Source organism: Ambystoma mexicanum, chromosome 3p (genome assembly GCF_040938575.1).
Source record: "Ambystoma mexicanum isolate Mex_15411 chromosome 3p, UKY_AmexF1_1, whole genome shotgun sequence".
Classification (NCBI taxonomy): Eukaryota; Metazoa; Chordata; class Amphibia; order Caudata; family Ambystomatidae; genus Ambystoma; species Ambystoma mexicanum.
In genome coordinates, this window is record NC_090925.1 from 333674148 (window position 1) to 333700736 (window position 26589).

General features: G+C 47.2%; 1 protein-coding gene across 2 annotated transcripts in view; it reads left to right on the plus strand.

The window, feature by feature from the left end:
* Positions 1-25475, plus strand: part of NSFL1C (NSFL1 cofactor) — a 336045-nt gene extending 310570 nt beyond the window's left edge. For both annotated transcript variants that reach the window (XM_069650916.1, XM_069650915.1), the window contains exon 9: positions 24917-25475. In XM_069650916.1, coding sequence (XP_069507017.1) covers positions 24917-25079 — 163 coding nt within the window. In that variant the 3' untranslated portion in view covers positions 25080-25475. The remainder of the gene's footprint in view (positions 1-24916) is intronic.
* Positions 25476-26589: the final 1114 nt, after the last annotated feature.

Below are 26589 nucleotides of genomic sequence, written 5' to 3' on the forward strand. Positions count from 1 at the left end.
TTCCTCGAGCTTGTGCCCACCTGATAGTAGCCTTTTCTCCAAGGTGCCCACATTTCTGGTGAGCCCATTTGGCCAAACCCTCAATCTTCTTCCTGAGCCTCCGCATCCACAGATGAAATCTTGGTGTGTTCGTCTGCAACAGAATTAAACCGGCGTTCTAATGAGTCTGTGGCACAATGCGCGTCCACATGATACACAGTGACTTCACTTTGTGATAACATTTCTCCAATATCTTGCCACAGTTCTTTTCCCCACAACTCTTTTGAATGAATCTTCCACCCATTCTTTTGCCAGGTTGGCAACCACACTGCCAATCCATTTGCCACTGACCATGAATCTGTGTACACATAACATTGACCAGGGGTCTCTTGTTTCAATGCTTGGTAAACTGTGTAAAGCTCTGCAAACTGACTGCTCTTCCCTTTCCCTGACGTGGTCAACATATTTTTTGTCTTGGGATTGTACGACACTGCTTTCCAGTACCGCTCAGTTACCACATATCGAGCTGAGCCATCCGTGAACCAAGCATGCTCTGTTTGCTCCACGGTCAAATCGCTGTTAGATACTCCCCATTTCACGGGAGACTCACGTTTTTCAGGCACTTCCGGTGGTATGTAATCTGAGGGCGGTATGTTGGCTACTTGCTCATGTAATTTTGCAACTCCACCCTTCCCTGATTGGGCTCTGTCTTGAATGTACCATTTCCATTTAATTATGCTGGCTTCTTGAGCATGTCCTATTCTGTGCATTTTAGGAGAGCTCAGTACCCATTGCATGATTGGTATTTCTGGTCTCATCAATACATCATGGCCCACCGTCATTTGCTCGGTATCAACAAGGGCCCAATAACACGCCAGCAATTGCTTCTCATACGGAGTGTGAGTTACCAGCATCGGGCAACTTACGACTCCAAAACCCCAATGGCACACCTTTCCTGTCCTGTTTCTGCCACACACACCAGTTAGCATAATTGTCTTGTACAGACACATTTAATTCCACTTCGCCTTCCTTCAATGGCCATAAATCAAGCACCTGCTGCACAGTGTCTTTCGCCTACTCAAATGCTTTCTGCTGCTCTCCCCCCCCCCCCCCCCCCACTGAAACTCATATTTCTTTCGTGTCACCTTGTAGAGGGAGGGGGGGCCAATATCTGCCCTAAATGGGGAATGTGCTGTCTCCAAAACCCAAACAGCCCTATAAACTGCTGAGCTTGCTTTTTGTTCATTGGAGTGGTGAATTCAAGTATTCTGTCAGGCTTTTGGCACCATTTCTCGATGCCCATGATGCCACTGAATCCCTAGGAATATCACTGTTTCAGCTGGACCTTGAATTTTATTCGGGTTAATCTCCCACCCTTCCTTCCTTCAATCCTTCCATAATGACATCTAACTGGCTTTGCGCACTGTGCTCATCCTTGCCCTGAATCAAAATATCATCAATATAATCAGAGATTTGTATGTCAGGTTTACACGGGATCTTGTCTAAATGCTCTGCCACCAGCCGGTGAAAGATAGTCGGGCTATGTATGTACCCCATAGGTAGCCTTGTAAAGGTGTACTGACGTCCACTCCACGAAAATGCAAACTGCTCTTGACACTCTTCAGCAATTGGCACAGAGAAAAATGCATTGGCTAAATCGATCACTGCATACCAAGTCCCATCAAACTTTTGGACATTCTCAATCAAGGCAATGGCATCTGGGACTGCAGGCATTAAGGGAGGAGTGTGTTTATTCAACTCCCGGTAATCCACCGTCATCCTCCACGACCCATCCCCCTTTTTAATAGGCCAGAGATTATTGTTCCATGCGGTGGTGATAGGGCGTAACACACCCGCCTCCACGTACTCTTTGATGGTGTCTGAAATTTCCTTGTGCCCCCCAGGAATGCGGTATTGTTTCATTGCTACCCGCTTGGTTGCCACCGGCACTTGCACTGGGGGCATCTTCAATTTGCCTACGGTAATGGGTGTACAGATCAATGCACTCACCACAAACTGGTATGTTTTACTGCCAAGTCCCAAAGTTAACCCTTCCAAAATGTCAAAGCCAATTATAAATTCAGGTATCGGGACAATCAACACTTGGTATTTCTGCCTATTCAAATTGCCTATTTTCATCTCCACTTTGGTTTGTACTGAGGGGGTCTCCTTCCCCCAGCCCCCCTCCCCCGAGACCTGTAATAGTAAATTGTTTGCCTTTAAATCGTGCTGGATTGCCATGAATCAGAGAGGCCTCCGCCCCGGTGTCTATCAATGCTCGCACCCCCTGTGTATTTCCTGGCCCCCAAAAAATCTTAACATCAACATGGGGCCGCCTATCAACTTTTATGCGAGCAGATGCTGCCGGAGCTTGGCCGTAGCCCTAGTCAAATTTCGAATGAGTGTGACTCGACTCCGCCTTTAACATTGCACTCACCACCTTTCTCAAATCAGCGTATGTTGGCTGGTACGGGGAAGGTGTCCCCATAGACCTTTCTTGATCTTCCGGAGGGGGAGTAGAAGGTGAGGTGCCCCCCTGTGGCTTGGTTACTACCTGTTTCTTAACCTGTTTATAGCGCTCTTTGGCTGCAAGTCCTCGTTTTTTGTATAATTCATACATTACTCTGGTTTCAATGCCATCAATTTCTTCGTGTGGCACACCATCTTTTAACAAAGCCAGAAACATGTCCTTTTGGGACACTCTGGGTCTCTGCTATCTTGTTGCCTGCCTTCAGTTCTTCTCACTACGCCCCTCTCTCCCCCGTGGCTTGTCATCACTCTTGTCCCACTCCCCTAAATCTGCAAGTTGCCGAATGGCATCCACTACCTCATCAGTGTGTTTGCCTGTCATACCTACGAGCAAAGTCATAATGACACTTTTGTATGCGGGTGGCGCAGTTCCAATCACCATGTTTCGAGTTGAAACTGAGCGGCACGGCTCCCATGTGTCCAGGAGCATCTACGTGAATGGCCTCTTTCATAGCATGCTCTCTGACTTTTTGAATCGCCTCTCTCAAAGTATACCACTTCGTTTCTTCACTAGGCCAATCTGTGGTAATGGGGTATTTACGGTTACATGCTTGGGCTATTAGGTGCAACAAAGACACTTGTCCATCGTGACCATTGTCATCAGGGGGCGGTCCTGCCCTTAAGACCACCTGTAGATTGGTGTCAGTTGACAGGGGTAGAAAACGCGGTGAATCCGTAGAATCTACCAACAACCCTGCAGCACCCCCATCTCGCAATCTCACCATCCATGTCAATAAAGATTCCCCTGATTTTTGCCTCAAACGAGTAATAATTTCCCCAACCTCCTGCTGGGTGTAATCCTCCAGCGTGGTTAAATCCACCATTCCGCCTGCAGGATTCTGTGGGTGTGGTCCGGCTCGCCGTCTTCTAACGGGCTTAGCCGCCACTGTTTTCTGTTTCACTTCCATTTTGGGGTCCGACTCATTGGCGGAACTACTCTCTAGACTGGTTGAGTCAAAAATATCACCATCCCACTTATCCGGATCCCAGTCCACACCAGCAGTAGCGATTAGAGCTGCCACCTTTCTTTTGTTGACCCCTCCCTGTCTTTTCCTATACTTATACCGGGCTACTCTGACTGTTGCCCTCTCGGCCACAGCCTGATGTGTCAGCCTTATCTTTAAAAAGTTTAATTTGAATCTGCTGCATTAATGCAGTCTCCCTTTCTGCAGCCAGCTCTCTTTCTAATCGCAACACCTCATTTTTCAATTCCACCTTCATTTGATGTATTTTCCTATAAGCATGCAAAAGAACCCAACCTCGCCTACCTAATGCAGTGCATTCTCTGCCACGTTCCACTGGAACTTGTTGCAAGCATACCATTACATCAGACGGATCAGCATCTCCCAATCCCTGATCCCATGTTTCACTTAGCCCTGCACCACATGCCCACGCCTGAGCCAATTTATCATATGGACTCTTAGTCCAGCCTGGAATGACATCATCGGAGCATTCACCGCCAGCGGTAACGCTCTTTTTCCTGAACAAACTACTCATTATCACAAACAAAACCTCTTTATAACTATATATTTTTTCTCTCCACACTGCAATCACTCCCACAAGCACGCACACCGGCAAAGTAAGTAAAGTAAGTAAAAGAAAAAACTTCACTGCTCAACAACTTCACTACCCAATTACTCGCTTGCAAGATAACCGAATCCTATCTACGTTCAAACAGATTCTTGAATATTTGGAACAATTCATCACAAATATCCTGTTCGTGATGCCAAACATGTATTGCTCTCCCAGAGTGCACGGAAAATCATAAATCACCAATGCAATTACAGAGCCAATACTTTGAACGCAGAAAGACGCAATAACTTGCAACCACACACTCTTAGAGAATAATGAGCACTTATACGGCTATTTATTCAAAGCTTAGAAGCAACCAGTGGTAACATAGAAATAACTCACAGAAGAAACATAGACATAAATCACAGAAGAAGCAAAGAATTCAAAAGGAAATACATCACCGTTAGCGTAACTGGATTCCTCATCTCGCTGGAAGACCCCGATAACAGCCAGGCCGAGAGCACAACAGCTCACAGGAATGGCGGACGAAAGCGTCCTCCGGCAAAAGTCTCACCTGACCACCCCCGGGGTTCCACATATATGCACACTCCGAAAAGGGGTGGCCATTTCTTGAACCTTCTGGCAACGCACTTGCGCATTGATGAGCAGCCGTTGGTTGACAGCTGGGTCAACCGACAGTACCCTCAAGGAGCAGAGTGCCTCCCTCCTCTAAAAACAAGCACCACTGAAAACAGTCCCATAGCTCTAACAAGACATAAAAAAGTTAGCTTTCCCAGCAGAAATGGCCTTGACTGCATACCAGGTTTGGAAAGCATGTTTTCTTCAGCACCGTGAATCTAACACTCAGCAAAATGGGTGCAGCTTTTCACTGCGGCATGAAGTAAATATCCATCATGGCTCTGAGCGCTCCCAGAATGCACTGCGCACCAGCGCCATTTTAGTTCAAGCATAACAGGATGTAAACCGTTTCTGCCTAAGATGCTGAAAGATAGTCGGACTAAGCAGTGGGTGGCCTACGCTATACAGGCTGAAAACATTTCCCCCGCTGGGGCCGTTGCTCCGGATGAGGAATCTGTCGGCAGCCATGGCTCAGAAGCCATCAACCTTTCTGCAGAGCCTACAAACTCCCATGTGCCCGTCCCCGATAGGCAGGCCCGCGGCACTGTTTTGCGGATGTCGAACCCCAGCAACAAGGGCACCCACACACCATGTGTACTTAAGCAGACAGCCCCAAAGGCCTCTTCGCAGGGTCGGCGAGGAAATCCTCAATGCCCATAGGGGTGCCAAACTTTTGACTGTACCCTCTGAACCTCGCAGTTCGGCGCCCTCCCCACAAACGCAGCATGCAAATGGGCATAAAACTCCATCCGGAATGGGCGGTCCTCTTAAGACGTCCACTACCGTCGACCTGCCGTCCAAAGGTACTTGAACGCCGAAGGACTCTGGTGTCGCTGGTAGCACCTACAGGCATGCTGAAACCCTCTAAGCCGCCAATGCAGCTTCTGAAGCTTCGCAAGAAGCTTTCAGTTACAATTTCGGCAGCCAGGGACTCCAAAGAGACCCCTATCCCCAAGAGGACTATTCTGAGGCCTTACATAAGGGTTCACACCATTCTAGGCAGTCCTTTCCACCTCCTGACCATTCAGCTTCCTCATTATGGACTAGGAAAAGGTTTGTTTTTGTTTTTTGTTTTATTCGTATTTATATAGCGCACAACAGCCCGAGGACATCGCGGCACTTGTTACAGTACAAAGCTTAGTTACTTAGTTACATGGTCATTAGCAGTATATAAACAGGTTGCAATATAGTTATATTACATTTGTGTTATGTTACAATATACATGGCAGAAGTGGAGGAGGCAGTCCTCCACTTGCTAGTTGAGGAGAGTGACCTTGAGGTTGTTGCGGAAGACAGAGATGGAAGTTTCAGCTCTAAGGGTGGCAGGGAGTGAGTTCCAGAGATTCGGTGCAATATAGGAGAAGCCTAGACCGCCCGCTGTGGCTCTCTTTATGCGTGGTATGTGTAGCTGGTTGGTGTACTGAGCTCTGGTGGGGCGAGTGAATGTGGTCCTTGATATTGCTTCAGATAGGTATGCTGGAGCGGTTTTGTTGATGCACCTGTGAGTGATGGTGAGGATTTTCAGAGTGATACGGTCTTTGACCTGGAGCCACCGTGCTTCACGTCTGGCGTGGGATATATGGTCTCTTCTAGGGATGCTCATGGCGGCTCTGAGGGCATTGTTTTGTGTGGTTTGCAATCTGTGAATGTTTTTGGCAGAGGTGCCGGCTAGAAGGGCGTTGCAATAATCTAGTTTGGCTCCTATAGTTGCCCTAGCTATGGCCAAGCGGTTGGGGGTGGATAAGTAGGGTTTAATGACATTGATGAGTTTGGTGCTGAACGCTGATGCAGAGGCTATGGCGCTGACTTGTTTGTTCATTGATAGATTTGCATCAATGTGAACACCTAGAGTCTTGACAGAGGATGATACGGAGATGGTTGAGTTGTCTATGTTGAAGTTGTTGTATTGGGGGCTTAGTTTCAATAATGTGTTTGTCTGGCCCATGATGAGAATTTCAGTCTTCTCCCCGTTAAGACAGAGGCTATTGATTGCCATCCAAGCTTGGATAGTGGCATAGATGTTGTGAAGGGCCGTGGCGTCTTGGTGATAGAGTCCAGATAGGGGTAAAAGTACATGAGTGTCGTCTTCATAGTTTGTATATGCAACACCCATGGAGTTAAGTAGGTCGAAGAGGGGTTTTGTGAAGAGGTTATAGAGGGTGGGGGCTGTACAAGATCCTTGGGGGACACCGCAGTTTATAGTGGTAGGATCTGCGTTAGTTGTGTCGGAGTAGACCTTCATGGCTCTTCCTTCAAGGATGGAAGTGATCCAGGATGCTACTTGATTAGAGAAATGGGCTGCATGGATGAGGTGGGTGGTGAGTGTTTGGTGATCTACCAGGTCAAAAGCAGCTGATAGATCGAAGAGGAGGAGCAAGGCAGGTTTGCCTTTGTCCATGATCTGTGAGATTTGATTTTTTAGGTCTAATAAGGCCGATTCTGTAGCATGCCCGACACAGAAGCCAGATTGTCTTTTGCCTAGTATGGAGTTAGCTTCTATGTATGATTGGATCTGGATGTGAGCTGCTTTGTCCAGAATTTTTAGGTGGAACGGGACTGTCGTTATCGGTCTGTAGTTGTTGGGTTGCGCTGGGTCAAATGTGGCCTTTTTTTAGAAGTGGCTGCACCCAGGCTTCCTTGAGATTGTTTGGGACAGTTCCTGTTTGGAAAGATGCGTTAATGAAGGCAGTAATCAGGGGGGCTAGGTCATTGGTGCATTCCTTGATGATTTTGGGAGGGCAAATGTCTGCTTTGCAGAGGGATGGTTTGAGGTTTTTGATGAGATTAAGGACCTCCGGCTCAGTAACGTTTCTGAAGGAGAATTGAGCGTGATTGAGATTACTACTTTGTCTTGTGTAGGGCGGTTGGTTTTTTGGTTTGGGAGGGCTTTGCAGTGGCTTTGGATTTTGTTCTGGAGGAGTTTTATTTTGAGCATGGCGGACTGAATGCTGGCACACCAGGCTTTGTCTTTAGTTATCTCGTCAGCAGTAGCCGGAGGAGTGACTAATTCATTAAAGATTGCGAATGGTTCTTTAGCTTGGGAGTTGGCCTTTGAGATCCTATCATTGAAGGAGTTGGATTTTGCTGCTAAAATGGCTTTTTTATATTGGAGGGCTATTTGTTTGAAGAGGCTCTTATTTAGATCACTCGGATCCGTTTGCCAGTTTTTAAGCAACTGGCGCTTTTGAGCTCGGAGGGTTTGGAGTTCTTCCGAGAACCAAGAGTTGCAATGAAATGATTTTTTTTTTCCTTCTTGCTTTCAAGTGGGGCTATAGTGTTTATGGCATTCGTGAGAGTATCATTGAAGATAGCTGATAGTATATTTGGGTCCTGAGAGAAAGGTGGTCTAGGCAGGGGCTTTTAAGGTGGGGACGCAAGTTGTCTGCGTTGAGTTTTTTAGAACTTCTTATTGTGGCAGGTGGTGCGTGGGTGAGAATCTTAGGTTTAGGGTTGGTAGGGATGAGGAATTGCATGTTGTCCGTCCAAGGAAGGACAGTGTTTGAGGTAATGTTGGATGCACAGTTGTGATCCATGACCCAGTCAAGGATGCGGCATTTGGAGTGAGTAGGGGTGAGGACTCTTTGGGAGAAACCTGTCTGTGAGTTCTTTAGCTAGGGTTGCGGTGGATTTATCCTTAGGATCATTGTATCCTAAATTTAAGTCTCCTACTAGAAGGATTTTGGAGTACTTTTTAATTGTGTCGCTTAGTCGATGGGAGAGGTGCTCTTGGAAGTCAGCTGGGAGTCCGGGAGGTCTGTATAGGATGTGGATGTTGATTAGATTATTGGGGGAGAGCGTAAGCTTGGCTGATAGGATATCAGCATGACCACCCCATGTACTATGGTCCGCTAATCTGATGGATAGTGAGTCTTTGTGGATAAGGGCAACTCCCCCCTCCAATATTATCACATCTATCTTGCCTAAGGATGGTGTAGCCTGTGGGTAGGGCTAGTGCGATGGCTGGGCAGGAGGAATCATTGAGCCAGGATTTGGTGATGCAAAGTAAGTCCAGATTAAGTGTGGATAGTAGATCATTTATCTCGAGGGCATGTGCAGGTAGGGAGCGTACGTTCAGTAGGGCACATTTAAGAGGTGGGTGTTGTGTGCCTTTGATGTTTTTGTTTGTACTAGTATGGGGTGAAGTGTGCTTGTTGTGGTGTGTGGTATGAGGAGCTTATTGTGAACTAGTGTAGAGGCATGTTGGGGGGAGAGGGGCAGTGCCTATGCTCATTTTAGCATGGGGTAGTGGTGCAGTGCGGGTGCCTAATCTGGTGTTTCTAGTTGTGATGATTGTGGGTGAGCAGAGTAAATACCTAGGAAGTGATCGATTTCTGAGATTGTGGAGTCTGGTGGCTAGGCTAGGTGGCCGAGACTGTGTGATGTTGTAGTCTGGTGCTGCGGTATGTAAATTTTGTGCCGGGCACTGGGTGAGGTGTGCTGGGAATATGTGGGGAGGTGTAGAGGCCATTATAGTGAGGGCTATAAGGATGGATGTTAGGCTGGCTGAGTGGAGTGTGGCAGGGAGAGTGAAACTGCTATGATTGGGAGGTGCATTCTTGGGCATCATGATCGTGGAGAGTGTGTGTGTGTGTGTGTGTGCAGCTGGTGTGTGCTGCTGGTATGTGACAGAAATGACAGGGGGATTGTGCGACTAGTGCTAGGTAGTTCAGAGGCGGGGCATAATAGAAAAATCGAATTTAGGCATTGTATTTTGATGAACTGCTACCTATTATGCCCTGCCACCACTTAGCCACTGCCTGCCCCACTTAGAAAAATCGAATTTAGGCATTTAGGAAGTGGAAAAAAAGGAGCACAAGACTTTGTCACTTAGCCAGATTACGGATAAACCTTTTCACCAGCGCGGTGGCACTAACGCCCGCCAGTCCTATGTGGCCAATTCTTCTCTCGCTTGCCCCAAAAAGAGTATGGCTTGGTGGGGTGGGAGGGTAGTAACACCTGACCCTCCGGTCAGGGTGGCAACTTCCAGTACCAGCAAAGAGGCTCTCGTAGGGGCAAGGGCAGAGGTAGAAACTGCACTCACAGAGGCTCCCCGGCCTCCACCTCAAAGTACTCACCGGTACGCGACCCTCCCGCGGTTCCCCGATCGGTCGCCTATTTTCATTTATCCATGCCTGGGAGGGTAATCACTTCAGATCAGTGAGTACTAAAGACCGTTGCCCATGGGTATTGTATCGAGTTTCTCCGACAACCTCGATACCACCCACCAGGAAGCAGATGCCTGTCACCAGAACACCTGCGCATCCTGCTGGAAGAAGTTCAGGTCCTGCCATCAAAGTTGTCTCCCTTCTCCATGTAAACAAAAGTATTTATTCAGTGTACTTCCTTGTACTCAAATAGGATCTCACCATGTGCCCTGTTTTAGACCTGCGCCCTGTGAACAAGTATGTCAAACATCAAAAGTTCAGGATGACTACACTTCAGGAGGTAATCCCACTACTGCAGCAGGGGGATTACATGGCCACACTGGACATGAAAGATGCGTACTTTCATATTTCAATGTTGCCAGCGCACAATGTACCTAATCAAGCACTTTCAGTTCACGGTTCTCCCCTTCGGCATTGCCTCAACCCCAAGGGTGTTTACAAAGATAATGGTGGTAGTGGCAGCTCACCTGCGGAGGCAGTCCACCCCAGCCTATCCCTACCTCGACGAATGGCTCATAACGGGGAATTCTTGTACGGAACATGCCAGACAAGTACCCACAGAACCGCTCTGAGGGGAAGGGTCTCTGGATAACATGGTGCAGAAGATTTGCCTACGCTTTTCCCCCCAGATTCCCCTTCTCGAACAGAATAGTGCACAAGATGCACCAGGAACCAGTCACGATGATCCCGGTGGCCCCTATGTGGGCCTGCCAGTCTTGTTTCTCCCATCTCATGGCAATGTCAGTCTCCCCTCCCAGGAAACTACCATGCCCGTACAACCTGCTGTCTCGAGATCAGGGAGACGCACTACAGCCATGCTCGTAAACACTCCACTTAGCAGCCTGGCTCTTGAAGTTGTAGAGTTTGGGCACCTTCAACTCCCTCATAGATGCATGGACATACTCCGAGGCACAGAAACCAACCACCATACATTGCTACTCCAGTTAGTGGAATCGCTTTGTTACCTGGTGTAATACCAAGAGCATCAACCCTATTGATTGCTCCCCTAAAGATATTGTCCTGTACCTAACTCACCTGTTGGATTCAGGGCTGGTTTTCAATTCTCCAACGGTCCACTTAGCTGCACTTTCGGCGTACACCACATCCCAGAGCAGGGTTTTGTGGTGGAAGATTCCTGTGATTAAGGCCTTTGATGGAGGGGGTAAAGACTTCATCCCCTTATCTCCAACCCAGCTCCCGGATGAGGCCTGAATGTTGTTCTTAACAGACTAGTGGGACCTCTGCACAAGGCAGCCTTAAGGCACTCACTTAAAAGACTGCCTTCCTAGTGGCAATCACCTCTATAAGGAGAGTTGGTGAACTGCAGGCTTTTTCAGTTCAGGATCCCTTTGTCACGATTCACAAAGACATGGTGGTTTTGCGCATGCACCCATGCTTTGCACCCAAATTGATCTCAAAGTTCCACGTAAACCAGGCCATAGAACTGCCTGCCTTTTTCCAGAACCCCACTAAAGAAGCAGAAAGGAGCCGCCACACACCAGATGTGAGGAGAGCGGTTGTTTACTATCTGGAAAAGACAAAGCCACTAAGGAAAACAAACCAGTTTTTCTCATTGGTGGCAGCTGGAAGGGGATCCTGTCTCTAAGTCTATTTCCAAGCAGATCGTAAACTGCATCACAGTATGTTACACTCTTGCCAAGAGAGATCTACCCTTCACGCCTAGAGCTCACCTGACTCTGGGCACAGGGGCTACCATAGCATTCATTGCAAATGTTCCTCTAGATCCCATTTGAAAAACAGCTCCCTGGAGTTCTGTACACACCTCTACACAACACTGCTGCCTAAATGCACACTCTAGGTCTGATTCTCAGGAGGGACAAGCGGTGCGAAGACCTCTTTGCTACTGTTCCTTTACACATCCCGCCATCATCTGGGAACTGCTCACTAGTCTATGCACAGCATGTATTTCTAAGCAGATTCACAAGCATCAGAAGACATATATTACTCCCCGTAATCGGATTTCTTATGATTGAATCTGCTTAGATTCACAGGCGCCGACCCACCCGCCCCTATTGGAGTAGAAGGAGCCATAGACTTCTTCTGTTCTCACTATAAGGCTCCCTCACGGCAGAAAAAACAACCGGTGGGACCTCGACGGCGAGGGATTTTGGGTACACTACACATCACGGTAGGGATAGTGTTAGTAACGCCCATGTCGACGTCCCTTTCGATCTTCGAAAACAAAAGTTGCGATACTCTGCGATTACCACCTAGATGTCAGATTATATGCACAGCATGTGAATCTAAGCTGATACAATCATCCGAAATACGATTACGGTGAGTAATGCATGTCCTTACGCACCTGTGATTTGGTTGTGCCTCTTCCCAAAAGTAATGCTGTTGGTTTCACTTCACTATTTCTGTTAGGATAAATGTATGAGTGTTCCCCAACTGGGTCTTGCGTCCCCTGACTTGCTGTTAGTCTGTATTAGGTTTTACCTGCCTAGAATAACTTAGTCATTCATAAAGTGTAATACTGGGTTTTGCTTTCCCTGGTCTGTTTTAGAGAGACAAACAGTCTTAGGTGTATACCTGCCTTTAAGTTGCTGATGACTCCTGTAAAAAGTGTATCGGGTTTACTTACCTTGAGTGGAACTGTGTTAGCCTAAATAAGTTAGTTATTGCTTCCCTTAGTCTGTGAACCGAAAAGCAACTGTAATTAAAGATTACATCCCCAAGGTCCAACTCCCCTAGAATAACTGTGTTGTCCTGAATCGGAGTTCTAGCTTTATACTGTTCCTAGAATCAGTGTTTCACTAGATCAGAAAAGTATATTGTCCAGTTGATATTACTATGCGATTTCTTGCTGTGCATTGCGGTACAACTGCTAGGGTCTACTACCTGAAAGTAATCTAGAAAGTAACCATTGGTTTCACTTCCCTAGAACTCCTGTTCGGTCGTCCAAATCAAGTTATATGCTTTGGTCTGTGTACCTTGAAGCATAGGGTTTTGTTTTTCTATAATTTGTTTATATGATCTGTGATGATACTCATTTCCCCCACAATTTATCTGGGCCTACTTGTATTTAAATAAACTATTTTATTTTTTACAATACATAGTGTTTCAGTTTTTCTTTGGTCATTTGTATAACAATTTCATTGTACTGATTCTACAGCCCCTCTCTCCCTTCTAAGATAAGCCTGGCTGCTCCGAGTACACTACCCTGAACTCGGGTGGTACAGCCTTATACTAAGAGTGGAGTCATGTACTGCCTCAGTTGAATGGTTTTACTAAGCCTTTAGTTAGACTTCAGAAACTGTCCTAACATCAGCACAGCAGTGGTCCTCCCCTGTTGCCTGTCTTTGCAGACACGTTAGAGCCCGGCGTGTTTCGGAAAGGATTCCTGCCAAAGAAAAAAAAACAGTGCCACTCCCACCCAGGTTGGAAGAAGGGCCAAGAAAGGACGAACACTCAGAAAATGGTGATAATAGAAAGCAGCCACCATTTTGGGTCAATAGTGACCTTTCTGTGCAGAACCTCAGCTGTGAAGACAGCCTGTGAGTAAAAACTGCATAAATTCAGTAGAACACGCCCACTGCTACCAGCCATGTGTGTATGGCTGTCATTGTAGCAGAAATGTTACAGGAGCAATGAGAAGGGGGATACAAGGTAACCACTCAGCACTCCACATAGGGTGTGTGCTGATTTCACAAAAGAAAGAGCTAAGAAGGATACAAAGTATCCCCCTAAGGATAATAAAAGAATATAAAAAGGAGAACCCAAAGGGCTCCCAGCAACACAACGCAAAAAGTGCTGTGCGCTGCAAAAGTGTAACACAGATGCCTTTTAAAAAGTATGGAGAAAAGCAAGAATCCATAAAGCAAAGTAAAAACAAAATGAACAGGGTTCCCATAGTCTGAGCCAAAAGAATGAATATGGGGAAAAGGCTCCCCTCATTCAGGAGAACAAGAACAAGGTTCAGAAATCCAGCAAAAAGTGTTGGGGGGGGGGGGGGGGGGGGGGCAGGCAGGGGGTGTCTCATGGGTAGAGGGTATTTGGCATAGAAATGGAAAATTTCGCTAACACTACCTTTTCAACCAAGGGCTATAAATTGCTCTATTTTGATAAAAAAAAGAATTATATTTTTAATTATTTATATACAATGAATTAATTAAAAATATGGTAAAGGGGGTGCTAGCTCCAGATTTGTGAATCAATGCATCTGTTCTTTGAAAAGGCTAGGTTGTTGTGCCCTGAGGGTATAGCAGGGCTCTGGATGGTGTGGAGATTCTGCTCACACCATCTAATGCAAAGCTCTGTCCTGCACAACCTGTGAGGCACGGGCTGCTGGTATTTATAGCTGCGTCTGGCGCCAGCTGGGAAACGAGGCCAGGATGTAATGTGCTCAGGTTACAGGGGGTGCTGGACTTTCATTTTCTTACTAAGTTTCAGTTTTAAAAATAGCTGCTAGCAACACCTGTCTCTCCCTGGAAATATACGTGGAAGCATTCCTTGAGCTCAAAGTGAAACCCCAGATCAGTGCACATCACACAGGATGTACGTATGCCTAAAGCCATATGGGTAATTACCTAAACTGAAACAGATAGGGTGGCACATGATGATGCTCCATGTCCTCTTTCTCAGCAAGAGGTAATAGCCCGCCAATTCAAAAAGTATAAATACAGGGGTGAGTGGTTGCCAAGCCTTTCCAGCATTCACACTTCTCAGATGTTGGTGAGCACATTCACGGGTAGAGAAAATGCAGGGACTGCCACAGCATGAAGTAAGTGGTTGCAGACCCTTTTGAAAAAATGTAACTCTAGATAGCTTATTAAAATGAAGGCTAAATGTTTTTTTTTATTTGGGCTTTTACTCATTTGTTATGGGGAAACTGACACGTCCTTCAGGCTGTCAGTACTGGGGAAACTGTTTTCCTTAGTCTTTTACTTTGTTGCCATTTCCTGGTAACATTGTAACAGTGTGCAAAGTGCATTACTGTACCATGCACTGGGATACTTTTGGTTTTAGGGCCCTAGACACCCTCTAAGGAATGTTTGGTGAATGTACCAGTGGTTCTACGACGAACTGGTGGCAGTAGTTGTCTGTAATGGTATTTTTACTACTTTTTAGTGAACCATACTGCATTTACCAGCAATGGCTCATGACTCGACCTTAGAAGGTCTGCAAGGGCGCTTCAACCCATTTGAGTAGTGGGAACAACTACTCTCTGCGTCTCCTGATTTCCCGCCAAAAGAGCCTTCTCGGGAGTGTTCCTGGGCCGTCCAGTGAACTGACCAGCTTTGTCCCGGGATATCGCACAGGAGCTCTGCTGTTACGAATTGGGACTTGAAACTGTGAGAATCCCTTGCTTGTGGTTCTCGGCACTCTCCTGCCAAATTTCATAGACCTAGCTCCTCTGGGTCACAAACTAGGAGTGTCACGCTGCAAGCCTTTGCGGTCCCTGCGTCACTCCTTTGTGGTCACTGTTGCTGTGGGTGACTTTCCCGCATTCTGTGCTGTGCCCTTAGTCCTGCTGCACCAGAACTTTCTACCTCCTTCCCTTCGTGGGTGGAATTATGGCTCCTGTCATGGACTACTGTCCCGTCACGCAGCACCTCAGAGCCGAATTGGAGAGCAAAGGTAGAATTTACAACCTCAGACGGCCTCGACTGAACAGGCGCAGTTTGGTCTGGATTGGAGCAAGGGGTGGTGTGCAACTTACCAGTGGCCCTGGCTCATCCGTTTGTTTTTACGCACAAGGGTTCCTTGGGATCCTCTCTTTGGCTGGGATAGCCCACGCTCCCTGGCCTGTTTATAAAGTCAGAAAGTCAATAACTGCTCTGTCTGCAAGGACAGACCCTTCCCTGATGATTGGAACTTCTACCCCTTCAGGACCCTTACCTCACTGTCACAGCCCCTTGAAAAGGTACTGTCTTTGCTTTATGCACCAACATGTGTTTTTACGCACTGCTGTACATTGAGCACAAGGCTCCAAACTTCATAGGGCTCGACTGAATAAGTTAGGGTTTCCATACTGAAGACTGCCTAATACATAATTTGTGTGAACCCCCGCCCCCCTCTGTCTGTTACAGGTTATGGATGTTTTACTCCCTTTATCGCATTCGGCAACAGTAGTTGTATATTTGTTAATAGTGAAATGCTTTTGTGGTAACTGTTGCATTATTTTAATATTTATTTACTGTGCATTTGTAAGGTGCTTATACAACAAGTAAATGTTTCAAAGCGCCCACGGGGCAACAGGGAGGGAACATGGGAATGAAAATCATCAAACAATGAAAGCTCGAGGTGGACCTACTAGTCCTTGTGAGCATTCAGAACATGCAAGAGCAGAGAGAGAGAAGGGATGAGGGGTTAGGGGGGATAAATGCAGGTGTACCAGGAGGGAAGTGCTAGGGAGTGCCCTTTTGGTGCTCTGTTTTGGTTATTTGTGGTGTTTTGTTGGGCCTAAAATGTATATTTTATTCTTTTTTTTATACACCGGTCTACGCGTATTCTGTGTGTGCGCTCATTGTGGGCTTCTGATCACGCCCAACCCTCCTGAGACTTAGTCTTGACTGCCTGCCAAGCTACCGTGATTGGTCTGGCATTGTCCAGAAGGTTCCCCGTTTCACTAAACTAGGGTGGCCCCCTAAACTTCTGTCCAGCAGGCCAGAGTTCAGAAATCCATTATAACAACAACCACACAAGAAATGGCGACAATGTAAAGGAGACACCATGTTAGAACATAGGTGACCCGTTGGTGCATAACCGAGGCTGTGAATACAGTGTGCGGTAGAAAATAGCATCAAAGTTGGTATCCACTACCACCAGCTGTAACTTTAGGGTGGTCACTCTGACCAAAATGTCAGAGGAGCAGAGAGAAGGGAGGAGGCTAGGTATCCACTTGGCACTCCACATACTGTAGTGTGTGCTAAACTCTCATAAGTTACATTTTTAGGAAGGATACAAAGTATCCCTCTTTTATTAAGAACATTAGTTTGTGGGGAAAATGAAAGAATGCAAAAAGGAGAACACAAAGGGCGCACAGCAATACTGCACAGATGGTGCTGTGTGCTGCAAAAGTGCAACACTGATGCCTTTAAGAGATATGGAGGAAGGCAGACTCCGTAATAGTAAGGTAAAACTTAAAGAACAAAGTTCCCATTGATAGACCAGTAAGAATGAATGAGGGGGAAAAGGCTCCCCTCATTTAGGAGAACAAGAAAAAGCTCCAGAAGTCCAGCAAAAAGTGCTGGGGGTCTCACTAGGAGAGGGGATTAAGCATAAAACTGATAAATCTCCCTAACAGTAAGCAGTCTGCCAGACCATGTTAATGCAGTGAAATGAGTGAAGTACAAATATTACTTGCCCTGATATTTGTAATAGTGTATGCATGAGTATAGGATTTAAGTCTGCAGCTGTCTGGGATTAATTCAACTTTATTAAGATTTTCATCATTATAAAACACGATACAGCCAATTATAAGACATGTGCCCAACAGTAAACCAATCACATTATCACTAACAATGGGCCATCATCACAACATCGGGCTGTTTCGCTCCCGTCTCTCCCCCCCACCCCTTCTCACATGACACTAAAGCCTGATCTAAGTCGAACCACAAATATTAAGGTTATCCCAGTCTGATCCACCTGAAGACCTGATTTTCCCCTCAATACTCTTTACACAGGATTGTCTATTTATTGCGCATCCCAGAGTAGCTGCCCCTCTCCCCATTGTGCCACATTCCAATCTTCTTCCGTCACATCCCATGCCCCCCCTGAACACCCTCCCCCATAGGCATATTCCTGGCTCGGAATTCCTTCCATTTCAGTATTCACCCCCCCCCCCCCCCCCCCCACCATGTATGGCCACTGTAATCCCCTCCATCACATATATATTCTTCCCTGTATTTATCCATTCCTTCTTGCTGAGGAGCGTTACCCTCTTCCAACGCGTTGCTAAACAGGCTCTACCTGCGAACAGCTAGAAATGCAGCACTTGTGGCACACTGCTATATTCCCCCTTCCCGTCTTCCAAACCAAATGGGACCAGTAACAATGACTTTTTTCTGGGGGCTCCTTCCAGCACCTTGATCCACCCTAGCACCTCATCCCAATATATCTGGACTCTCGCACAGCTCTACCACATGTGCCAATAATCTGCCCTATCCCCACATTCATGCCAGAAGAGAGGGTTCACCCCAGAAACATCTTGGAGAGGCACACTGGGTCATACTGCCATCTCTGGAGTAGTTTAATCACATGAAGTTTGAACTGAGATGCGATTGAAACTCTATATGCCCTGCAGCAGCACATTTTCCACCATAGCGTGTCATCCACCTCCATTCCTAAATCCCCTTGCCACTTGATCCTAAGCTTCTCCGTGTTATCCTTCCCCGCCTCTACCAAGGCCCGTACATGTAGGAGAATCAGCCCTTTCATGTCCCCTCTTGAGTCCAGGACTTTCTCGAAGGGAGTCGGCTCTCTATACCAGTTCCTTCCAATGCTTGGCCGTAACTACCACCTTCAACTTGAAACACTTATGTATAGGCACGTTATAAATGCCATATCCCATATCAACTGGAGATATGAAAATACGGACACTTTCCCAACCAATGCCCAGTGCCTCCTCCAAGTCCACCAGTGAAATAAACTGACCGTCCATCTACAACTGCCCCACTCTTTGCAGCCCTGCCTCAAACCATGACTGAAACCTGTCCAGATTCAGGATCTATTCCCTCACTCCTGGGCCCAAAGATGACTCAAGGGAGAGGGCCACGTGGTCATGCCCTTCATCTCTGAACCCTTTCGCCAAATGTTCCAAATAACTGCTAAAATTTGGTGTTCCTTAATCCTTTTCGGGAGCAGCTCCCTCGGCACCCATATCCATTCCCCACACTGTAGCCGGTTGGAAATGCAAATTGTCCAGCGCTACCCATTGACGGTCCCTCTGGTCCCTCAAATGCGGAATCAGGACCCTAAGCTGAGATGCCTTATAATATAAATGTATTTCCGGGAAACCTATTCCACCTCTTTCCTTTGGGAACACTAGGGTCTCATACGCCACCCTGGTCTTCTTGCCCTGCCACAAGAATCTTAGGCGGCGACCTTTAACCTTTCAGAACATGAGTCTGGCATTTGTTCCAGATGCTCCCAATTCAGATATAGAATTCTGGGGAAGAAGATCATCTTCATAGTGTTGCGCACAATTTTCCCTGTTTCTCTAAATCCCTGCATAGCTTATCGAGGAAAAGCAGTACATTTGCTTCATATTAACCCCCCATTTCTATGGTGAGATTTATGCCCAGGTAACGTAACTGATCTCCTTTAATCTTCATCCCCAGCGTCGCCAGTCTCCTCGGCTCGTTGTCCCCCAATCGGTCCAGTGGGAAGAAGATGGACTTCCCTTTGTTAATTGTAAAGCCTGCGAGGCTCTATTACTCCACAATTTCCACCACCGCTGAGACCGAAGACAGTGGTTTTCTGAGGTGTGGCAAAATATCATCTGCATATAGCCCAAATGTTGGGGGGGGGGGGAGTGGCTTCCTTCCGCAACCTGCATTGAAAGACAAAAAGTAACAGTGAGAGGGACAGCCCTGTCTCGTACCCCTTCCCAACCAATGTGAGAATTTCGCATTAATAGCCACGCATGCCTTTGGATCACAGTGAAGTGCCATGATACCTCGCAAAAATGTGGCCCCTATCCCAAACTTAACTAAAACTGCCTTCAAAAACTTCCAGTACTCTGTCGAATGCTTTTTCTGCATCGGCCAAAGGAAGCGTAGGGTCCTACCCCCACCCGCCCCCCTCCGCCCCCTGCCCCTCTGCCTTGGGCCTTTTCATTTTGTTACTTCCATTCTCAATCTCTTATGTATCAGGATGCCACCCCCCCTTTTCTCGCCACCCCTGACCCCCAATAGACCTGTCCCATGAAACCACAGGGAATCCTCCTGTCCTCACCTTTAGAGAACCGTGCTTCCTGAAGGAAGCTAATATCCATACCCAATCTTCGAAACTCTCTGGCTTCCCAAGGACCTTTTAGTCGGTGAATTGAACCCATAGACATTTAATGTGTATTTCCTCAGACGATACCCCTCCTGTCCCCTCTATTCTGGTCCATCATCATCGTACTGCAGTATATTCATCCGGGCGAACCACCGTCTATTGAGAATAATTACCCCCTGGATCCTGTACATTTTGTTACTCTTCACCTTCCCAATTCTTCCCCTTCCCCAACTCGCCTCAGCGAGCACAAATCCTGCAAAATCGTGCCACTGTGCCCTGCCCCCTCACTCTTTCCAGAATCTTCTGTTTGTCTGGATAGTTTAAGAAGCGAGTGAGGACTGATCTCGGACCCCTGCCGACACTCCCTCTCTGTGCACCCTGTCAATTTTAGGTACATAAATAGCTTCATCCCCAAACAAAGCATTCGCCGCCTCATAGATGATTCTCTGCAGGTCGCTGTTGGATTCTCCCTCCTTCTCAGGGATTCCAAAAAATCTATTTATTTCTCCACAGTTTTCAGTCATCCATTTTAAGAGAACTCCTCCCACATCCCACTCTTCTCTCCAGTTTTGCCAACCTCATATCCATCTGAGTCTCAAGTGTTTCGAGGGAGGATTCATTATTCTCGACTGCTTGCAGCCTCTCGTCCATTTTGTCGATTCTGCTGTTAATTTTGTCAGCTTTTCCGCCAATATCGGCCCTTATACCCCTAATTTCTTACAGTAGTGAGGCAATGTCTCTTTATGGACTTGGGGGTCGTCCCCTACCTACAGCATGATCTTATTCGAGGTGTTGCTCTCCTTTCCCCACCTCCATGGACATTCAAATTGCTCCAGCTTTGTCCTCCAATCGATAGGGGATGGGGCCCTTTATCTGGGACCATCTGAGCCAGGTCTCAGTGGTTCCACTCTGTCACATTGCAACCAGAGGAGCTCGCCAATCCCTCTGACGCACAATCAGGTCTCCTTGAATGATGTTTCTTTCAGGGGAGGGGTCTACAAGGATAGCAGGTGGTGTGGTAGACCCCCACATCTCACACCACCTGTGTCGCCCTGCTGCGTGCTTCTCTGGTATCGGAGTCCTCCAACAGCTCATATTGTATTTTGCCACACCCACTGAGCCTGCACCCCACACACTGTTCAGGCCCCCTGGTCCAATTTTCCCTTTGACTCCAGGGTAGACCGCTTTCCTCCCCCCCTCTTATTGCCCTGCAGACCACTAAGCCCGCAAGGCAGTCGATCCCACTCAGCCTGTGGGTGGCCCCAAGCGACCTTTCTGGCCCAGTCCCGAGCAACAGACCCCCTCTCCCAAGCACTGACCTTATGCGAGGGATGGTTCCACAAGGCAGGCACACGCCCCAAGCTGTGACCTGGGGTCCCAGACCTTAGTTTCCAGATGCACAGCCTCTCACAGTCCTCCACTCGGGGTCTGTCGCCAATCTTCCCTCCACCTTGATCGTCTCAGCCCCACAGTCCTGGGGACCCGTCCACTCAGTGGCCCTTTGAGTCACTCAGGACCCCTCAGACCTGACCCCCCCCCTACTTCTCCAATCACTGGCCTCCTTCCGTGTTTGTCCCAGTCTAGCTGGCCTCCTTTGTCCCTAACCCCTCACAGCTGTGTCCTTCACAGTGGGGGGAAGCTCCGGGACCCAACACCAGCTGCTTACCCGACACTCCACCGGTCCCAGGGCCCCTCCACAGTGCTGCCCATGCACTTCCCAGCAGCCCCGGTCTCTCCTCATAGGCCCAACGTCACTCCCAGGGCCGCTCTGCAACCACGGCTTCTGGAGCTCTGTGTCCGGGAAGGCACTTTCACTTTCGTGCTTCCGGCTTCCTTGCGGCCTATTTCCGCTTCTCCTGTTTCGTTCCGTCCAGAATTTCGTGGCCACAACCACAAAGTATTCCCTCACGCAGGGGGTACCACAAATGATCACCCGGGAGGGGTGGAGAGATTTCACAGATGGGGCTCTTTGCACTTCTTAACAAAGTGATCGCAGCTGGAGCCCTCTCCTTTTCACATTTGAAAGGCTGTTCTTGGTGGTGTTTGCTGCTGATTTATCTGGAGGGTCTATCTTTAGAGAGTGGCAATCTACCTTGATATGTGAACACGTGTGTCTAAATTTATGATTACTTGCACATTTTTGGCTTTCTGGCAAAGAGAAGACATTACGATGACAGAATCAACAATGCCACCAACACACAAAAAGAAATGTTCAGCATTATTGAAGAAATGAGAAACCCACCAGACTGTGATAAGACCCCAACCCCCTCAGAAAAACTATGCAACGACCTGGCAGACCACTTTAAACAAAAAAAATGAATGACATCCGACAAACCGTACAAAAGCGACCAACCGCAACACACAACCCAACGAACCTAACATGGAACCACAGCACAAACTCCAAAGCTTTCCTGAAATATCAGCAGAGGCTTTTGCAATGCTGGTTAAACGAAGCAAGAAAGCGGGATCACCCATGGACCCCTGTCCTCAGACATCTACAAATCAATCCTCGCACAAGGATCGCCAGCAGAACACTACAGAAACCTTCTAAATCTATCACTATCAACATGGACTGTACCGAAGATCTTCAAATCAGCAAACATCAAGCCACTCTTGAAAAATACAAGTGGTGACGTAGATGACCTTTCCAACTACAGGCCGATCTCTAACATCCCCTACCCAGCAAAACTTCTAGAAACCTACGTATATAAACTAACCCAAGAACACGTAGAAAAAAAACCACCTGCTGGACCAAGCTCAAATCGGTTTCAGACCAGCAAGAGGAACGGAAACCGCACTGCTATCCATCTGGGATGACCTCAAAACAAACGCAGACTCAAACACTACCTCAGCCCTTATTCTGCTCGACCTTTCCGCATCCTTTGACACAGTTAGCCACGACACCCTGACCAAAAGACTAGAAGACATAGGCATAACAGACACAGCACTACGCTGGACCAAATCATTCCTAGCAGACAGAACAGAAACCGTATGGATAAAACCTTTCAAATCCACTCCACGAGTTAACGACTGTGGAGTGCCACAAGGATCCTCACTGCCTCCACTATATTTCAACATCTATCCGACTCCAGTCATCAGAATCTTCAAAAAATACATTACATGTTACAACTACGCAGATGACACTGAGATCATCTACAAAATCAAGGACACCGATGCCGACCACTCAACCCTAACCGACTGTCTAAAAGGAGTCTTCAACTGGATGGATGCCAACAACCTAAAAATCAACCCAGGAAAGACAGAAATCATGATCGTATCCAAAGACCAAGAGAACGAAACCACCATCCCATGGCCTACGGAAATGGGGAACGCACCAACACCATCGAAGGTAGTAAAAAATCTGGGAGTCCTAATGGACAACACCCTAACCCTGGAACCACAAATAAATGCAACAGTGAAGAAATGCTTTTTCATCCTCCACACAGCAAGAAGAATTCTACCTTTCCTCTCCTTCATGCACAAAAATCGACTATGCAAACAGCCTCTACCTCGGAATACCAGAATACCTCCTGAAGAAACTGCAACAGATCCAAAATGCAGCAGCAAGACTACTCCTCAAACTATGCAGAAGAGACCACATCACTCCAGCCCCAAAAACACTACACTGGCTCCCAGTAAAACACCACATCACCTTCAAAACAATGTGCATAACGCACAGGGCAATCAGTGGACAAGGAGCAGAATTCCTACAAAAGAAAATAAGTCTACAAACCAACGAGACCCCTCCGATCAAGCAACAAAATCCGCCTGGAACTCAAACCAAACCTTAAGAAAAAACTTGGAGGCACCTCCTTCTACCACTGAGCAGCAAAATCCTGGAACATCCCAAAAGAAATGAGAAACACTGAAGATCACCTAAAATTCAGGAAAACACTAAAAACCTGGCTCTTCAACACCACAGACTAAATCTGGAAACCAAAACCGGAAAAAGGATGACTAAACCGGAAAGGACACGGACATCCCCGATCCGAGAGGGTAACCCCCACGGCACCTGGACCGGATAGACTGGAACACAGGCGGCACGCACAGAATCTGAGTCAACTACCCCAGACAATCCCACCAACACTTTCGCCCGCCCCTTAGTTACTGCCAGGCACCACAGTGATGTGGAATTGTTGAGATATTGGCAATCACCACACTACCTGAGAGGTTGACATTGGCAGGTGCACTGGCCACAGGAGTATGAAGGGAGGATAAGGGGAGCTTTGAGAGAGCATGTTAGAGGTGGGGGGCCAGAGGAGTAAGGAACCTTATATGCCAGTCGGACCCAAATCAGGACAGAGCCGCATCAGGGGAGACTATGCAAGCAGAGTGCCTCAATTCAGGATGGAGATGCAAGCTAACCAACCCTACTAACAATTTCCCTTTCTGCATACACCTCTCAAACGCCAAACCAAACGCAACCAAAACCTACAGCACAACAAACCGAACAAACTTCACTACATCGCAACAACAAAACAATAACACACATAGTCTTGCACAACAGTACATGGCGACTACCTGCCGCAAACACCCCAGGCCCACCCACCGGGCTGAGGCCGCCAAAAGCACATCACTGCTCTCTTGCACTTTTCCTGCTTCCTCCCACTAACTCAACCTCCCCTCCTCTTTCAGAGTCGCCAGAGGGCCAGGGGACCACTCCGGTGGTGATAGGGCGCGGTACAAATGTCCTTTAACATTAATATTTCCCCCAACTGTCCCATCTTCCACTGCACTGAAATGATCATGGCTAGCTTTTGTGTGTGCAGTAATTATATGCTATTCACTGTGTGCCATAAGTTGTTTCTCACGGTTCATCTTCGCTGCTCTACTTTGGTGACCTCTTATCCAAGTAACTACTAAATGTTCTGAGTCCCAGCTGCTGAGCTTCATTTCCCTTCTGTATCTCTTTCCGCGAACTTGAAGTTCCTACACCTTCTGTCCCCTGATTTATGTTGTGGTAAATTATGGAAACTGACCCTCCTTTTCCTTTTTCACAGGTGCCTACAGTTGGGAGGGGTAATGCTTGTTTCATTAGACAGGAAGTTAAGGAGACATTGTGGCTTTATCTCCAGATTGACCACATGCTAATGTATTGTCCTTTTGTCCCTTCTCTTCTCCCTCAGGATCCGAGACATACGCCTCTTCATTGCTGATGCCCGACCTGCCATGGCAGCCACCAGCTTTGTCCTGATGACTACCTTCCCTAACAAGGAGCTGGCTGATGAGAACCTGACCCTGAAGGATGCCAACCTTCTAAACGCTGTGATTGTCCAGCGGATTGTGTAATGGCCCATACCTCTCTTCCCAAACGTTTCCTTGCTGTATAATACCCATGCGCCTCAGGGTGGGAGGGGGCCCTCCCAAAGGCCATGCCCCATTGCCCCATCATTCTGGGGACAACACACCTGGTTGGACTTTTAATCTCCCCTCAGTGGCATCTCGCAAGTTTTGTGATGATCAACAGACTTCCAAAAAAAGTCTACTGACCCCTTCACACTGTCTGGATTTCCTGAATCTAAAGCGGTTTGCAGAAGTGGTCACACTGGCTCAGATTGTCCTGACATGTGGTTCATGTACTGAGGGGGGGAACCCCAACTTGTCTGAAGTCTGTGTTCTTCATAACAGTCTTGTGATTCACTGTTCATTTCCTTCATGCTTATTAAAATGCTGGTCATAAGGTGACTGGATGCAGCCGCTGTCTAGATGCCTCTCGGGGGGAGCAAGCTTTGTTCATGTCCTGCCTTTTTGGGGCTGTGGCACATGATGGCTCTGCAAGCATAGGGGAAATGCACGAGCGGCTGCCCAACTCAGGTTATATTTAGTGGGCCCATAGCGGGCCTCTGTTAATGCACTTCACCAGAACTTGCACTTGCTTTGGCTAATTGGTGTTGAAAAGGGCTAGATTTTTAATAAAATGATAGTTTTGGGGGCAATGGGTGGTTGGAGGTTTGCTGAATCATCTACGTGTTAAAAGAAAGTCTTGGAAACGAAGTGAATGTGATACAAAAGTTGACAGATGGTAGAAGTCCTACGAGAAGGTGCCTTTATTAGCACAGACCTGCTTCCATTCATTTTTTTTAATCCACAAGGATAACTTGTACTAATCTTTATTTGTAGCCTTCTGGATCGCTGACATGACATTCATGTTGGCTCATAAAGACACTACCAGCTGTGTGATGGAACCCTGGCGCAGTTCTCTACGATGCATAGTCTGTTGGTTATACACTTGTTTGGGAGGTGATGGCTATCAACACTCCAAGTGTCGATTTGTAGCTTAATTGGGTATACTATGCCCACCATGTCTATGCACGCCTGTCATTTCCGTATGTGTGTAGGATGGTATCTCCCCAATGGGTGGTGGGATTCTAGCACTGCTTGACGTTAAAGAACCGTGAAGTGTTCCAATGTTATCCTTTAACGTAAGTGAGGAACTCTGCAAAATCAAATCTTGCAGATTTTATTTTTCCGTATTTAACTAGTCCTTTTTCCTCTTCCTATACCCCCTCAACTCCACACTCCTGACTAAAGGTAAACTGAATGCAGGGCTTTTACAATACAGCCCAAAAGCCCCTACTAGGTCACAATAGACCTTGCTGTAAATTGGTTAAGATTCTTTACAGCTTTAGAATCAACATGTATCCAATTTCTCACCGCCCTGTGGCAAGCAGAAGTAAAGTTGGGATTTCTTATGATCTTTGTAGTGCTGTTTGATTTCTGAGAGATTGTGTGCTTTTGTTGTGTGTGCAGGCCCTTCACACCTTTTGGACGATATCTTTGGGGTGGGTGCGCGTTGTCT